The 16,448-nt window shown below is 43.4% G+C and overlaps 1 protein-coding gene and 1 pseudogene across 2 annotated transcripts in view; both read left to right on the top strand.

Moving 5' to 3' along the window:
• The window catches only part of ZYG11B (zyg-11 family member B, cell cycle regulator), a 100,069-nt gene that overhangs the window by 26,229 nt on the left and 57,392 nt on the right, over nucleotides 1–16,448 (top strand). For both annotated transcript variants that reach the window (XM_045370982.3, XM_074006477.1), the window contains exon 2: nucleotides 2,898–3,063. In XM_045370982.3, coding sequence (XP_045226917.1) covers nucleotides 2,898–3,063 — 166 coding nt within the window. The remainder of the gene's footprint in view (nucleotides 1–2,897; nucleotides 3,064–16,448) is intronic.
• LOC123570663 (U2 spliceosomal RNA) lies at nucleotides 766–919 on the top strand (annotated as a pseudogene).

Here is a 16,448-nt window from a genome sequence, read left to right as displayed (position 1 = left end):
CATACCTGCCTAATTTTTTTGTTTTTTTTGTTTTTTTGAGACAGAGTTTTGCTCTTGTTGCCCAGGCCAGAGGCGCAATCTCGGCTCACTGCAGCCTCTGCCTCCTGGATTCAAGCAATTCTCCTGCCTCAGCCTCCCAAGTAGCGGGGATTACAGGCATGCACCACCATGCCCAGCTAATTTTGTATTTTTAGTAGAGACGGGGTTTCTGCATGTTGGTCAGGCTGGTCTCGAACTCCCGACCTCAGGTGATCCACCTGCCTCGGCCTCCCAAAGTGGTGGGATTACAGGCTTGAGCCACTGTGCCTGGCCATTTTTTGTATTTTTACTAGAGACGAAGTTTCACCATGTTGGCCAGGCTGGTCTCGAACTCCTAACCTTAGGTGATCTGCCTGCCTCAGCCTCCCAAGGATTACAGGTGTGAGCCACTGTGCCCAGCCCCTTTGCCTTTTATTTATTTATTTATTCGTGTTTTTGAGATGGGGTCTGGCTCTATTGCCCAGGCTGGAGTGCAGTGGCACCATCCTGGCTCACTGCAGCCCTCGCCTCCTGGATTCAAGCAATTCTCCTGCCTCAGCCTCCCAAGTAGCTGGGACTACAGACACCTGCAACCACGCCCAGCTAATTTTTGTATTTTTAGTAGAGACAGCATTCACCGTGTTGGCCAGGCTGGTCTCGAACTCCTGACCTCAGGTGATCCACCCTCCTTGGCCTCCCAAAGTGTTGGAATTACAGGCATGAGCCACCGCACCCGGCCTACCTTTGACTACTTCTCGGCCTTTTGGCTAAGATCAAGTGTAGTATCTGTTCTTATCAGTTTATTTTACATTTATTTATTTATTTATTTTTTGAGAGGGAGTTTCCCTCTTGTCACCCAGGCTGGAGTGCAATGGCGTGATCTCGGCTCACTGCAACCTCCGCCTCGTGGGTTCAAGCAATTCTCCTGCCTCAGCCTCCCAAGTAGCTGGGGTTACAGGCATGCACCACCACACCCGGGTAATTTTTGTATCTTTTGTGGAGACGGGGTTTCACCATGTTCCTCAGACTGATCTCAAACTGCTGGGCTCAAGCAATATTCCTGCCTCAGCCTCTCAAAGTTCTGGCATTACAGGTGTTAGCCACTGTGCCGTTTTCACTTCCTGTATGATGATCTTTGAAGCACAAAAGTTTTTAATTTTGATGAAGTTTAATAGATATACATTGGTGTCATATCTAAGAAACTTTACTAATCTAAAGCCTAAACTTTTTACACCTATGTTTTCTTCTAAGAGAAACAATCTTAGCTCTTATATTTATGACCTTGATCTATTTTGAGGTAATTTTTCTACATGGTGTGAAGGACTCTGTCTTTATTCTTTTGTATGTTGATGTCCAGTGGTCCCAGCATCCTTTGTTGAAAAGCCTATTCTTTTTTTTTCTTTTTTCTTTTTTTTTTTTTTTGAGATGGAGTCTCACTCTGTCGCACGATCTCGGCTCACTGCAAGCTCCGCCTCCCATATTCATGCCATTATCTGGCCTCAGCCTCCTGAGTAGCTGGGACCACAGGCATCTGCCACCATGCCTGGCTAATTTTTTTGTATTTTTAGTAGAGATGGAGTTTCACTGTGTTAACCAGGATGGTCTCCATCTCCTGACCTCATAATCCGCCTGCCTTGGCCTCCCAAAGTGCTGGGATTGCAGGTATGAGCCACCGCTCCTGGCCAAAAAGCAAGCCCATTGAGTTATCCTGGCACTCTTGTCAAATCAATTGACCATGAGTGTAAGAGTTTATTTCTGAACTCTGAATTCTAGTTCATTGATCTGTGTGTCTATCCTTATGCTGGTGCCATACAGTTTTGATTACTATAGTAATCAAAGTCTTTCAACTTTGTTTTTCTTTTCCAAGATCGTTTTGGCTATTCTAAGTGTTGCATTTCCATATGAATCTTAGGATAAGCTTGTCTTTTTTGTTTGTTTTATGAGATGGAGTTTCGCTCTTGTTGCCCAGGCTAGAGTGCAATGGCGTGATCTCGGCTCACTGCAACCTCTGCTTCCCAGGTTAAGCGATTCTTCTGCCTCAGCCTCCCAAGTAACTGGGATTACAGGCATGTGCCACCATGCCTGGCTAATTTTGTATTAGTATTTAGTAGAGACGGGGTTTCTCCATGTTGGTCAATCTGGTCTCAAACTCCTGACCTCAGGTGATCCACCCGCCTCGGCCTCCAAAGTGCTGGGATTATAGGCGTGAGCCACCACACCCGCCCTTGTTTGTTTTTTGAGACAGAGCCTCACTCTATCACCTAGGCTGGAGTGCAGTGGCATAACCTCGGCTCACTGCAGCTTCCGCCTCTCGGGTTCAAGTGATTCTCCTCCCTCAGCCTCCTGAGTAGCTGGAATTACAGACATCCACCACCATGCCTGGCTAACTTTTGTATTTGTAGTGGAGATGGGGTTTCGCCACGTTGGCCAGGCTGGTCTCGAACTCCTGGCCTCAAGTGATCCTCCCACCTCAGCCCTACCCTATTTTTAAAAAACAGCTCTCTCAGCTTCGTACTCATGTCTGAACAGCATATTGTGATGCTTTAGTTGGTTTCGAGCTTCCTAAGCTCTGAGGTTTTCCATTCACCATCCCTGACTGATTAGAACCCCCTGCTGTGTGCTTACTTAGTGCCAAGTGTGTCTTCTATTTTAGTACTAAAGGGACTGTATGTAAATGTTTGTTTCAGTGTTTCTCTTCTATTGCTTCTTGAGAACATGGATCACAGATTGTATTCTACTGCCTTACACAGTGTCTAGCATGTGATAAGACACTAAAGAAATACTTGTGGAATGAGTAAATGAATGTTTTGTTCTCTGCTTTTCTGGAAACTAACTTGTTGGTTTTTGTGTTTCCTTTATATTTTTCCCTGGGCTCCAAGGAGGAGGCATCTCCCTATTCCCTACTTGATATCTGCTTGAATTTCTTGACTACTCACCTTGAGAAGTTCTGTTCAGCCAGACAAGATGGAACATTGTGTCTGCAGGAACCTGGAGTATTCCCACAGGAGGTGGCTGATCGACTGCTTCGGACCATGGCTTTTCATGGTAAAAAAATAAACAGAGGAAACAAAAATTATGTGCTGTTAATTGGATTGGATTTTGAAGTGCTACAGTAGCCATTTAATTATTTTCTTAGAAATAACCGGCCGGGCGCGGTGGCTCAAGCCTGTAATCCCAGCACTTTGGGAGGCCGAGGCGGGCGGATCACGAGGTCAGGAGATCGAGACCATCCTGGCTAACACGGTGAAACCCCGTCTCTACTAAAAATACAAAAAGAAATTAGCCGGGCGTGGTGGCGGGCGCCTGTAGTCCTAGCTACTGCGGAGGCTGAGGTAGGAGAATGGCGTGAACCCGGGAGGCGGAGCTTGCAGTGAGCCGAGATTGCGCCACTGCACTCCAGTCTGGGCGACAGAGCGAGACTCCGTCTCAAAAAAAAAAAAAAAAAAAAAAAAGAAATAACCAAGAAGGCCACGTGAGCCTGATTCCAGGACTGTGAATTCATTTATTTTTACCTATCTTGCCTCTTACTGTGTAATTTAGAATAAACATTTTTTTTTTTTTTTTTTTTTTTTCCTTGACAGGGTCTCACTCTGTTACCCAGGCTGGAGTGCAGTGGTGCAAACATGACTCACTGCAGCCTCAACCTCCTGGGCCCAAGTGATCCTCCCAGCTCAGCCTCCCGTGTAGCTGGGAGCACAGGCTTGTGCCACCACGCCTGGCTAATTTCAACGTTTTTCATTTCTAATGTGGCAAACCTTTTTTTTTTGACTTTGAAACGTCTTTTTTTTTTTTTTAATTTTTTAAGAAACGGTCTTGTTCTGTTGCCCAGGCTGGAGTGCAGTGGCACAAAGCTCCTGGGTTTATGTGATCTGATTCAGCCTCCTGAGTAGCTGGGACTACAGCTTGGCTAATCTTTTTATTTTTATTTTTGTAGGGATAAGGTCTCACTCTGTTGCCAAGGCTGGCCTCAAACTCCCTGCCTCAAGTAATCTTCCATCCTTGGCCTCCCAAAGTACTGGGATTATAGGCATGAGCCACCATGCACAGCTGAGAAGTCATGTCAGAAATAACTCCTATAACTTGTATCCATTTAGAGGTTTGCCAGTATAAAATATCTTACCTCGGGCCGGGCGTGATGGCTCATGCCTGTAATCCCAGCACTTTGGGAGGCCGAGGCAGGTGGATCACCTGAGGTCAGGAGTTCGAGACCAGCCTGGCCAAGATGGTGAAACCCCATCTCTACTAAAATACAAAAATTAGCTGGATGTGGCAATACATGCCTATAATCCCAGCTACTCGGGAGGCTGAGACAGGAGAATCACTTGAACCCAGGAGGCAGAGGTTGCAGTGAGCCAAGATCGTACCACCGCATTCCAGTTGGGGTGACAGAACGAGACTCTGTCTCAAAACAAACAAACACAAAAAAACCCTTGTATCTTCTTTTGACAGTGGGAGAATTATTACTGTTATGGAAAAACTAATTTCTGATTTTGACCTTTGAGATGGGAAATCACAGCCAATTTAGTACTTTGATTTTCAAAAACCAATTCTGAAAATCAATTGAGAAGTTCTTATCTGTGTAGTTTTGCTTATGTATGGAGTATTTTTGTTACTTCAAGTTTTAATTTGAAAGAGATATACCTTGGCTGGGCGCGGTGGCTCACACCTGTAATCCCAGCACTTTGGGAGGCCGAGGTGGGCGGATCACGAGGTCAGGAGTTCGAGACCAGCCTGACCAACATGGTGAAACCCCGTCTCTACTGAAAATACAAAAACTAGCCAGGTGTGGTGGTGCACACCTATAGTCCCAGCTACTCGGGAGGGTGAGACAGGAGAATCGCTTGAACCCAGGAGGTGGAGGTTGCAGTGAGCAGAGATTGTGCCACCGCACTCCAGCCTGGGCGACAGAGCGAGACTCTGTCTCAAACAAACAAAAAAACCAAAAACCAAAAACCAAACAAACAAAAAAAAAGCTAAGATACACCTTTATATCTTTACAGTTGGTAAATTCACAAGTATGGAATATGATTTGTCCACAGCTATAGAATAGAATAAAAATTTGGCAATAATAATAGCTGTCATTTATTGAATGCCTATGTGCCAGGCATTTTACATACATTTTCATGGAATTTTCGCAAAAACTCTATAAGGTAGCTATTATCATCCCCATTTACATACAGATAAACTGAGGTTGAGAAGTAACTTGCTGAGGGTCAAACTGCAAGTAAATAGTGGAGTCCTAATTCATGTGCAAGTCTGTCCAACTTTAAATATATGCTCATCCCACTGTGCCACACAGCCTTCCTACACCTGTATTGGAGGTATCCCTGCTCCTGGATGCCAGATAGTGGTTTATACTTTTGCTGTGACTTTATATGTATAAAACTGTTAAGTATAAGTGCCAATAATGTGTTCCAAGGAAGAGTAGGATGAAATGAGGCTGTAACTGAGGCATTTTGGGATAATTTAGGAAAGAAGAAGACCTCTACATTCCTTGTTTTTCACGAAGTTCCTCATGCCTGCAGTCTCTCTGAATTTTTCCAACCTGTCATAATAACTAGGGTAAATTTTTGTATTATATATGTTAAAGTTAAAAGTCCCCTACACAGCTGTACAACCGTTTAAGAGATTGTGCCAGTGGTAGCATTTCTTTCTAATCTCAATTTAATGATTATGCTTAGTATATTATTATTATTATTTATTTATTTTTTTGAGATTGAGTCTCGCTGTGTCGCCCAGGCTGGAGTGCAGTGGTGCAATCTTAGCTCACTGCAGCCTCCACCCCCTGAGTTCAAGCGATTCTCCTGCCTCAACCTTCTGAGTAGCTGGTACTACAGGCACCTACCACCACACCCAGCTAATTTTTGTATTTTTAGTAGAGACAGAGTTTCACCATGTTGGCCAGGTTGATCTTAAACTCCTGACCTCCAGTGATCCACCTGCCTTGGACTTCCAAAGTGCTGGGATTATAGGCATGAGCCACCGCATCCGGCCAGTGCTCAGTATGTTAGATTTAAAAAAGAAAACTCATCTTGTAAATCAAAAGAACAAATGCTAAGGCCTTAACTTTGCCAGATTCAGTTATCCTTTGGAAATGTAACTACTGATAGCTAATAGTAGTAGCTAACATTTATTGAATGCTTATTATTATATGTCAGGCACTATAGCAAATGCTTTATATGAATAAGATAATAGGAGTGGGTTTTAAGCAAGTCTAACTAAATATTTGTCCTCAGAGTAATGTCTTGGAGAGGCTACACACTTGAAATGTATTTTCTATCTCTTCTTTTCAAACTGCCTTCAGATAAGGAAACTGAGGGTCAGAAAAATAACTTGTTGCCCCTAATTGTGTTCACCCCAGTGTGATTACCTGTTTTATTCATCAAGAAGGGTTCTGAATTATTTAATCTCTTTATACAAATCGTATCCATCTTTAGTCAAGATTTGATACTACTGAGAATATGCAAAAGAACATGTTGCCAGTTCTTTTTTTTTTTTTTTTTTTTTTTTTTTTTTTTTTTTTTTTGAGACGGAGTCTCGCTCTGTTGCCCAGGCTGGAGTGCAGTGGCCGGATCTCAGCTCACTGCAAGCTCCTCCTCCCGGGTTCACGCCATTCTCCTGCCTCAGCCTCCCCAGTAGCTGGGACTACAGGCGCCCGCCACCTCGCCCGGCTAGTTTTTTGTATTTTTTAGTAGAGACGGGGTTTCACCGGGTTAGCCAGGATGGTCTCGATCTCCTGACCTTGTGATCCGCCCGTCTCGGCCTCCCAAAGTGCTAGGATTACAGGCTTGAGCCACCGCGCCCGGCCCAGCCAGTTCTTGTCTCAATTTGTAAAAGTTGCTTTATACATTTTTCTTTGTGTTTGAAAATATTCATACTGAGAAAACAGTTGTTCGATTGATACTTTTATTTTTTATTTATTACTGTTATTATTTTTTTCTTGAGACAGAGTCTCGCTCTGTCACCCAGGCTGGAGTGCAGTGGCACAATCTCGGCTCACTGCAACCTCTGCTTCCCAGGTTCAAGCAGTTCTCGTGCCTCAGCCTCCAGAGTAGCTGGGGTTACAGGCATATGCCACTACACCTGGCTAATTTTTGTATTTTTTTTTTAGTAGAGATGGGATTTCACCATGTTTGCTAGGCTGGTCCTGAACTGACCTCAAGTGATCTACCACCTAGTCCTTCCAAAGTGCTGGGATTACAGGAGTGAGCCACCGCTCCCAGCCTTGTGGATACTTTTAAAATTGGTAATATCAGCCGAGGGCAGTGGCTCACACCTGTAATCCGAGTACTTTGGGAGGCCAAGGCAAGCAGATCACCTGAGGTCAGGAGTTTGAGACCAGCCTGGCCAACATGGCAAAACCCTGTCTCTACTAAAAATACAAAAATTAGCCCGGTGTGGTGGCGGGTGCCTGTGCTCCCAGCTACTCGGGAGGCTGAGGCAGGGAGAATTGCTTGAACACGGAGGTGGAGGTTGCAGTGAGCCAAGATTGCGTCATTGCACTCCAGCCTGGGCGACAGGGTGAGACAGTGTCTCAAAAAAACAAAAAAACAAAACAACAAAAACAAAAAACTGGTAATATCGTACTGTTTCTAACAGCATATTGATTCTAGAAAATGTTTAACATGTACATTTAAAATTTTTTACTTATTTACTCAATTCAAAGGATTAATGATATTAGTAGCAGTCTTTTTTGCATGTGTTAAACAATTTTCTATTTCTTCTTTTATTTTTTGTAGAGACAGGGTCTTGCCATGTTCCCCAGGCTGGTCTTCAACTACTGGTCTCAAGTTAGCCTCCTGCCTCAGGCTTCCAAAGTACTGAGATTACAGGCATGAGCCAACATGCCCGGCCTACTTTTTTTTTTTGAGATGGAATCTCACTCTGTCGCTCAGGCTGGAATGCAGTGGTACAGTCTCGACTCACTGCAGTCTCTGCTTCCTGGGTTCAGTTGATCCTCCTGGCTCAGCCTCCCAAGTAGCTGGGACTATAGGTGCCTGACACCACGCCCAGCTAATTTGTGTATTTTTAGTAGAGACAGGGTTTCACCATGTTGGCCAGGCTGGTCTTGAACTCCTGACGTCAAATGATCCACCTGCCTTGGTCTCCCAAAGTGCTGGGATTACAGGCATGAACCACTGTGCCTGGCCCTGGCCTATTTTTAAATTGACATAAAATAATTGTACATATTTATGGGATATGTAATGATGCTTCAATACATATAATGTATAGTGATAAGATTGGAGTAATTAGCATACTCATCATCTCAAACATTTGTATTGGAAATATTTACTATCATTCCTTCTAGCTATTTGAAACTAAGAATTATTGTTAACTGTAGTCATCCTACAGTGTGTAGAACACTAGAACTGACTCCTCCTGTCTAGCTGTAATTCTGTATCCTTTAATCAATTTCTGCCTGTCCTCCTCTTCCCTCTACAAGTCGCCAGCCTGTACTAACCTATTCTACTTTTATTTCTGTGAGATCACTGTTTTTAGCTTTCACATATGAGTGAGAACATGCCATGTTTAACTTTATGCTCCTGGCTTATTTCACTTAACATAATGTCCTCCAGTTCCATCCATGTTACTGTGAATGACAGGATTTCATTCTTTTTGATGGCTGTATGGTATTCCATTATGTATATACACCACATGTTCTTCATTCATTCATCTGTTATTGGACACATAGATTGATTCTGCATCTTGCTATTGTGAATAGTGCTGCAGTAAACACGGGGGTACAGATGTCTCTTTGATATTCTGATTTCCTTTCCTTTGAATAAATGTCAAGTAGTGGGATTGCTGGATATGGTAGTTCTATTTGTAGTTTTTTTTTTTTTTTTTTTTTTTTTTGAGACGGAGTCTCGCTCTGCCGCCCAGGCTGCAGTGCAGTGGCCGGATCTCAGCTCACTGCAAGCTCTGCCTCCCGGGTTCACGCCATTCTCCTGCCTCAGCCTCCCGAGTAGCTGGGACTACAGGCGCCCGCCACCTCGCCCGGCTAGTATTTTGTATTTTTTTAGTAGAGACGGGGTTTCACCGTGTTAGCCAGGATGGTCTCGATCTCCTGACCTCATGATCCGCCCGTCTCGGCCTCCCAAAGTGCTGGGATTACAGGCTTGAGCCACCGCGCCCGGCCCTATTTGTAGTTTTTTGAGGAAACTTCATACTGCTTTCCATAGAGGCTGTACTAGTTTACATCTCCACCAACAATGTATAAGAGTTCTCTTTTCTACATCCAGTATTTGTTATTTTTTGTCTTTTGTTAATAGCCATCCTGAGGTGATATAATACCTCATTGTCATTTTGATTTGCATTTCCTTGATGATTAGTGATGTTGAGCATTTCTTTATATATTTGTTGGCCATTTGTGTGTCTTCTTTTGACAAATATCTATTCAGGTCATTTGCCCACTTTTAAATTGGATTGTTTATTTTTCTGTTGAGATGTTTGAGTTTCTTATATATTCTGGATATTAATCCCCTGTGAGATAAATAGTCGACATATATTTTCTCCCATTCTATAGGTTGTCTTTCCACTCTGTTGATTGTTTCCTTTGCTGTGCTGTGCAGAAGCTTTTAGCTTGATATAATCCCATTTGTCTATGTTTGTTTTTGTTGCCTGTGCTTTTTTTTTTTTTTTTTTTGACAGGGTCTCACTCTGTTACACAGGCTGGAGTACAGTAGTGTGATCATGGCGCACTGCAGCCTTAACCCCCCAGGCTCAAGCAATCCTCCTGCTTCAGCCTCCCAGTTAGCTGAGACTATAGGCATGTACCACCATGCCCAGGTAATTTTTTAAATTTTTTGTAGAGGCAGGGTCTTACCATGGTTCCCAAGCTGGTCTTGAACTCTTGAACTCAAGTGATCCTCCTGCCTTGGCCTCCCAAAGTGCTAGAATTACAGGCATGAGCCACCATGCCTGGCCTGTGCTTTTGAGGTCTTGTTCATAAAATCTTCTCAGATGAATGTCCTGAAATGTTTCCACTATATTTTATTTTTTTCATTTGTTTGTTTTTTTGAGACGAGTTTTGCTCTTATCACCCAGGCTGGCGTGCGGTGGCACCATCTCAGCTCACTACAGCCTCCGCCTCCCAGGTTCAAGCGATTCTCCTGCCTCAGCCTCCCAAGTAGCTGGGAGTTACAGGTGCCCTCCACCACGTCCAGCTAATTTTTGTATTTTTAGTAGAGACAGGGTTTCACCATGTTGGTCAGGCTGATCTTGAACTCCTGACCTCAGGTGATCTGCCCACCTTGGCCTCCCAAAGTGCTGGGATTACAGGTGTGAGCCACTGTGCCTGGCCCTCTGCTGTATTTTCTTCTAGTAGTTTTATAGTTTTGGGTCTTACATTTAAGTCTGATTCATTTTGAGTTGGTTTTTGTAAAGATGAGAGATTGGGGGGTCTATTTCATTCTTTTGCCTGTGGATATCCAGCCTTCCCAGCACCATTTATTGAACAGACTATTCTTTTCCCAGTCAGTGTCATTGGTGCCTTTGTCAAAAATCAGTTGATCATAGATATGTGAATTAATTTCTAGGGTTCCTCTTCTGTTTCTGTATGGTCTATGTGTTTATTTTTATGTTGGTACTTTGCTGTTTTGGTTACTATAGCTTTATATTATATTTTGAAGTCTGGTAGTATGATGCCTGTAGGTTTATTCCTTTTGCACAGGATTGCTTGGGTTATTCAGGGTCTTTTGTGGTTCCGTACAGATTTTTAGATATTTTTTCTATTTCTGGGAAGAATGTCATTGGTATATTGATAGGAATTGCATTGAATCTGTAGATTGCTTTAAGTAATAGGTATAAAAGCAGTTTTTTTTAATAATTATTTTTTATTTTAAGAGACAGGGTCTCGCTTTGTTACCCAGGCTGGAGTGCTGTGGTGTAATCTTGGCTACTTTTAAATTTTTTGGTAGAGACAGTCTCACTACGTTGTCCAGGATGGTCTCAAACTGCTGGGCTCAAGCAATTCTCCTGCCTTAGCCACCCAAAGTACTAGGATTACAGTTTTGAACCACCGTGCTCAGCCAGTAGCAGTCTTAATTAAAATAAATCTGGTGCTAGAGTTTTACTTATCGGGGTCTGTGATTCTCTTGTCATGGTCTTTTCTCATTGTATCTGTGTCTGCATGCTAAAAATTTTCCAGGAAAGGTGGGCATAAGAGCTAGAAATCAGAGTGAGAATTTTGCCATCTAATGATAATGTTTCTGTGTCATACTGTCAATATAATCTAAATTTATAAATCTTGACATATTCAGCCTTCTGGTTTGGGATAAAACTGAAAATCTGAAACATTATGAATTGCTTCCTTGACTAGCCAAATAGACTTTCTAGGTGACTGAAAGGTTACACTCCCAGACTAGCACCCCACTTACTTGTAGATCACATTGCTGGTCACTTCAACTGTCTGTCCTAAATCAGAAAGAAAGAAAAAATGCTTTGGGGCACAATCCTTGTATTTATGCATCTGTATTTTACTCCTTGAAAGAAGCCCTTGAGTTATCATTTAGAGCATGTTGATTCTTTTTATTATTATTATTATTATTTTGGGGATGGAGTCTTGCTCTGTTGCTAGGCTAGAGTACAGTGGCACTATTTCGGCTTACTGCAACCTCCACCTCCCAGGTTCAAGTGATTCTCCTGCCTCAGCCTCCTGAGTAACTGGAATTACAGGCATGCACCACCATGCCTGGATAATTTTTTTTTTTTATTTTTTATTTTTAGTAGAGACAGGGTTTCACCATGTTGACCAGGCTGGTCTCAAACTCATGACCTCAGGTGATCCACCTGCCTCAGCCTTTCAAAGTGCTGGGATTATAGGTGTGATTTACTGTGCCCAGCCAAGATATTTTTAAAATAAGAAAAGAGCATGAGATCTAGAAATCAGCCCTAGGTCTGATTCCTGGTTCCAACATTAATTTGCTATTTGACCCTGGACAAGTGACTCTGCAAGTCTAAGATTCCTCATCTGTAAAATGTTGATAATTATAACTCCCTCACAGGGATTACTGTGAATATTTAAATAAGACAATGAACACAACATGAATCTTGCTTTCGTGGAGCATTTAGTTCAGTGGGAGACACAGTTAGGAAGTAAACATATAGAATTACAGCTTGTGCCAGATTCTCTGAGAGAGAAAGAACATTGTTCTCTTAAGAAGAGTAATAAAGGAAGGGAGGTGTTAACTTGGATGATCGGAGCTTCTAAGTTGGTAATACTAGACTGAGACCTGAATGACAAAGAGGCAAGTCAGTAATAGAAAGGTGGGCCCCTCGGCACTGCCCAGGAATTCTGGAGTATTTCCCCAGTTAACTAGTGTTCCTAACAGTAGCTTCAGATGTTCTTTGCTCTTCTCAGACTTTCCACCATTTATCTTGGTAAGAAAATTGAAGCCATCCATCATAAAATTCCCTTAACTCCATGCAAACCACTGCTTCCAATTTTTCTGAGTGATCTTTTTTTTTTTTTTTTTTTTTTAAATAGAGATGGAGTTGCACTATGTTGGCCAGGTTGGTCTTGAACCCCTGGCCTCAAGGAGTCCTCCTGTCTTGGCCTCCCAAAGTGCTAGGATTCTAGGCGTGATCCACTGTACCCAGCCTATCTTTTTTTTTTTTTTTTAATTAAAAAATTTATTTTTTGAGACAAGGTCTCATTCTATTTCCCAGGCTGGAGTGTAGTGGCATGATCATAGCTCACTGCAGCCTTAAACTCCTGGACTCAAGCAATCCTCCTGCCTCAGCCTCCTGAGTAGCTGAGACCACAGGTGCATGCCACCATCTGACTAATTTTAAAAAATTTGTAATAGAGATGATGTCTTTCTGTGTTGTGCAGGCTGGTCTTGAACCCCTGGGCTCAAAACAATCCTCCCACCTCAGCCTCCCAATTACAGGAATGAGCCACCATACTCAGTTTTTTTTTTTTTTTTTTTTTTTTTTTTTTTTTTTTTACCCCGCAGTCAGGGTCTTACTCTTTCCTTCAAGGTGGAGTGCAATCATAGCTCGCTATAATCTCAAACTCCTGGGCTCAAGCGATCTTTCCACCTCAGCCTCCTGAGTAGCTAGGACTACGGGTATGCACTACCATGCCTGACCGATTGAAATTTTTTGTTGTTGGGATGGAGTCTTGCAATGTTGCCCAGGCTGGTCTCAAACTCCTGGCCTCTTGTCTCATCCTCCCAGAGTACTGGGATTGTAAGCATGAGCCACTGTGCCTGCTCATTATTTCTTTAAGTACTTTTTCAACCCCACTCTCTTTCTCCTGTCCTTGAGATATTCCAGTGATGCAAATATAGCTTTAGGTTTTTGGTTTCGGTTTTCTTCCCATTCTGTTCTTGTTATTTAAATTAGGTAATTTATATTGTTTTATCTTCTAGTTCACTGATCTTTTTTCTCTGCTCTCTATTTTACTGTTGACCCCAAGCATTATTGTATTTTTCACTTCTAAAATTTCTTTTTTTTTTTGAGATGGAGTCTCCCTCTGTGGCCCAGACTGGAGTGCAGTGGCGCAATCTCGGCTCACTGCAAGCTCCGCCTCCCGGGTTCATGCCATTCTTCTGCCTCAGCCTCCCGAGTAGCTGGGACTACAGGCACCCGCTACCACGCCCGGCTAATTTTTTGTATTTTTAGTAGAGACGGAGTTTCACTGTGTTAGCCAGGATGGTCTCGATCTCCTAACCTCGTGATCTGCCCGCCTTGGCCTCCGAAAGTGCTGGGATTACAGGCGTGAGCCACCGCGCCCAGCCCACTTCTAAAATTTCTATTTGTTTCTTCTTTGTATTTTCTCTTGCCTTGCTGAGATTTTCTGTTATTCTTTTTTTTTCTTACTAATTTTTTTTTTTTTTGAGACGGAGAATCTTGCTCTGTCACCTAGGCTGGAGTGCAGTGGCGGATCTCGGCTCACTGCAATGCTCGCCTCCCAGGTTCAAGTCATTCTTTTGCCTCAGCCTCCCAAGTAGCTGGGACTACAGGCATGTGCCACCATGCCCAGCTAATTTTTGTATTTTTAGTAGAAATGGGGTTTCACCATGTTGGTCAGGCTGGTCTCGAACTCCTGACCTCATGGTCCGCCTGCCTTGGCCTCCCAGAGTGCCACTGCACCTGGCCTGTTACTCATTTTTTTCAAGCATTTTTGTTTACTTTTGAAAATTTAATTGCATTTTATTATGGCTCCTTTAAAATCGTTGTCAAATAATTTTAACATTTCTGTTACCTTACTGTTGGCATATATTGATTATCTCTTTTTCAGTTTGAAGCCTTACTGGTTCTTAATATGATTCAGAGTAATTTTTTTTTGAAACTAGGACATTTTAGGTGATATGAGACTTTTCTGTTTTAGTTTGAATCTCTGACGTCACTCCAGCAGTGGAAGGCAGGAGCACTGCTTTGTTACTGCCAGATTGGGGTTAATGTTCTTTTTAAAAAATTTTATAGGCCGGGCGCAGTGGCTCAAGCCTGTAATCCCAGCACTTTGGGAGGCCGAGGCGAGTGGATCACAAAGGAGATCGAGACCATCCTGGCTAACTCGGTGAAACCCCGTCTCTACTAAAAATACAAAAAATTAGCCTGGCGTGGTGGCGGGCGCCTGTAGTCTCAGCTACTCGGGAGGCTGAGGCAGGAGAATGGCGTGAACCTGGGAGGCGGAGCTTGCAGTGAGCCAAGATCCCGCCACTGCACTTCAGCCTGGGCGACAGAGCGAGACTCCGTCTCAAAAAAAAAAAAAAAAAAAAAAATTGTAGGCCTGGCATGGTGGCTCACGCCTGTAATCTCAGCACTTTGGGAGGCCGAGGCAGGCAGATCACGAGGTCAGGAGATCGAGACCATCCTGGCTAACATGGCGAAATCCCGTCTCTACTAAAAATACAAAAAATTAGCCGGGAGTGGCAGTGTGTGCCTGTAGTCCCAGCTGCTCGGGAGGCTGAGGCAGGAGAATGGGGTAAACCCAGGAGGCGGAGCTTGCAGTGGACTGAGATCTGCCACTGCACTCCAGCTTGGGCGACAGAGCTAGACTCCATCTCAAAAAAAAAAAGATTATTTTATTTATTTTATGTTATGTTATTTTATTTTATGTTATTTTTATTTTATTTTACTTTGTTATTTTATGTTGTATGTTATTTTATGTTATTTTATGTTATTTTGTTATTTTATTTTCTTGTGTTATTTTATGTTATTTTATTTTGTTATTTTGTTGTTATTGTATGTTATTTTATGTTATTGTATTTTATATTTTGTTGTTAGTTTATGTTATTTTATTTTATGTTATGTTATGTTACGTTATGTTATGTTTGAGATGGAGTTTTGCTCTTGTTGCCCAGGCTGGAGTGCAATGGTGCAATCTGGGCTCATTGCAACCTCCGCCTCCAGGTTCATGCCATTCTCCTGCCTCAGTCCCCATAGTAGCTGAGATTACAGGTGTGCACCACCATGCCTGGCTAATTTTTTGTTTGAGACGGAGTCTTGCTCTGTCGCCAGGCTGGAGTGCAGTAGCACGATCTCAGCTCACTGCAACCTCCGTCTCCTGGGATCAAGTGATTTCCCTGCCTTAGCCTCCCAAGTAGCTGGGATTACAAGGCACGCACCACCAGGCCTGGCTAATTTTTTGTGTTTTAGTAGAGATGGTGTTTCACCACGTTGGCTGAGATGGTCTCGATCTCCTGACCTCGTGATCTGCCCGCCTTAGCCTCCCAAAGTGCTGGGATTACAGACATGAACTACCATGCCCAGCCAGATTAGGGTTAATGTTCTTTCTGGGCCGGGCATGGTGGCTCATGCCTGTAATCCCAGCACTTTGGGAGGCCAAGGGGGGTGTGGATCACAAAGTCAGGAGATCGAGACCATCCTGGCCAACATGGTGAAATCCAGTGTCTACTAAAAATACAAAAAATTAGCTGGGTGTGGTTGTGGGTGCCTGTAATCCCAGCTACTCAGGAGGCTGAGGCAGGAGAATCGTCTGAACTCAGGGGGCGGAGGTTGCAGTGAGCCAAGATCAGTGCCATTGCACTCCAGCCTGGGTCACAGGGCAAGACTCTGTCTCAAAAAAAAAAAAAAAAAAGTTCTTTCTGGTTCCCCACTTAGCTTCTCTTGACACCCAAGGTGCAGGGCTATGCAGAGGTTGGAATTCTGACTCTCCACTAGGACTCTATTGATAACTTCCCTAGCTGAAAGGCGTATGGGTATGTCATTTCTGCTTCCCAGTTGGCCTCTACTGACACCATGTTGGGAGGAGGTGGCCTCATTAATGTTGGGCAGTTGTGGAAGTCCTGACTTTCCACTAGACTTCCTATAGAGAACTTCATCACTGCTTGCTTCACATATGGTATCTACTGACATCATGGTGGGGGATAGTTCTTACTATCCTTGGTCTCTACTCAGACTTCTCTAACACCTCCCCTGTGGGCAGATTGGGGGAAGTAATTATAGCCTGGCAGGGG

This window comes from Macaca fascicularis, chromosome 1 (genome assembly GCF_037993035.2).
Source record: "Macaca fascicularis isolate 582-1 chromosome 1, T2T-MFA8v1.1".
NCBI classification, from domain to species: Eukaryota; Metazoa; Chordata; class Mammalia; order Primates; family Cercopithecidae; genus Macaca; species Macaca fascicularis.
This window is presented reverse-complemented; position numbering and strand designations above follow the sequence as displayed.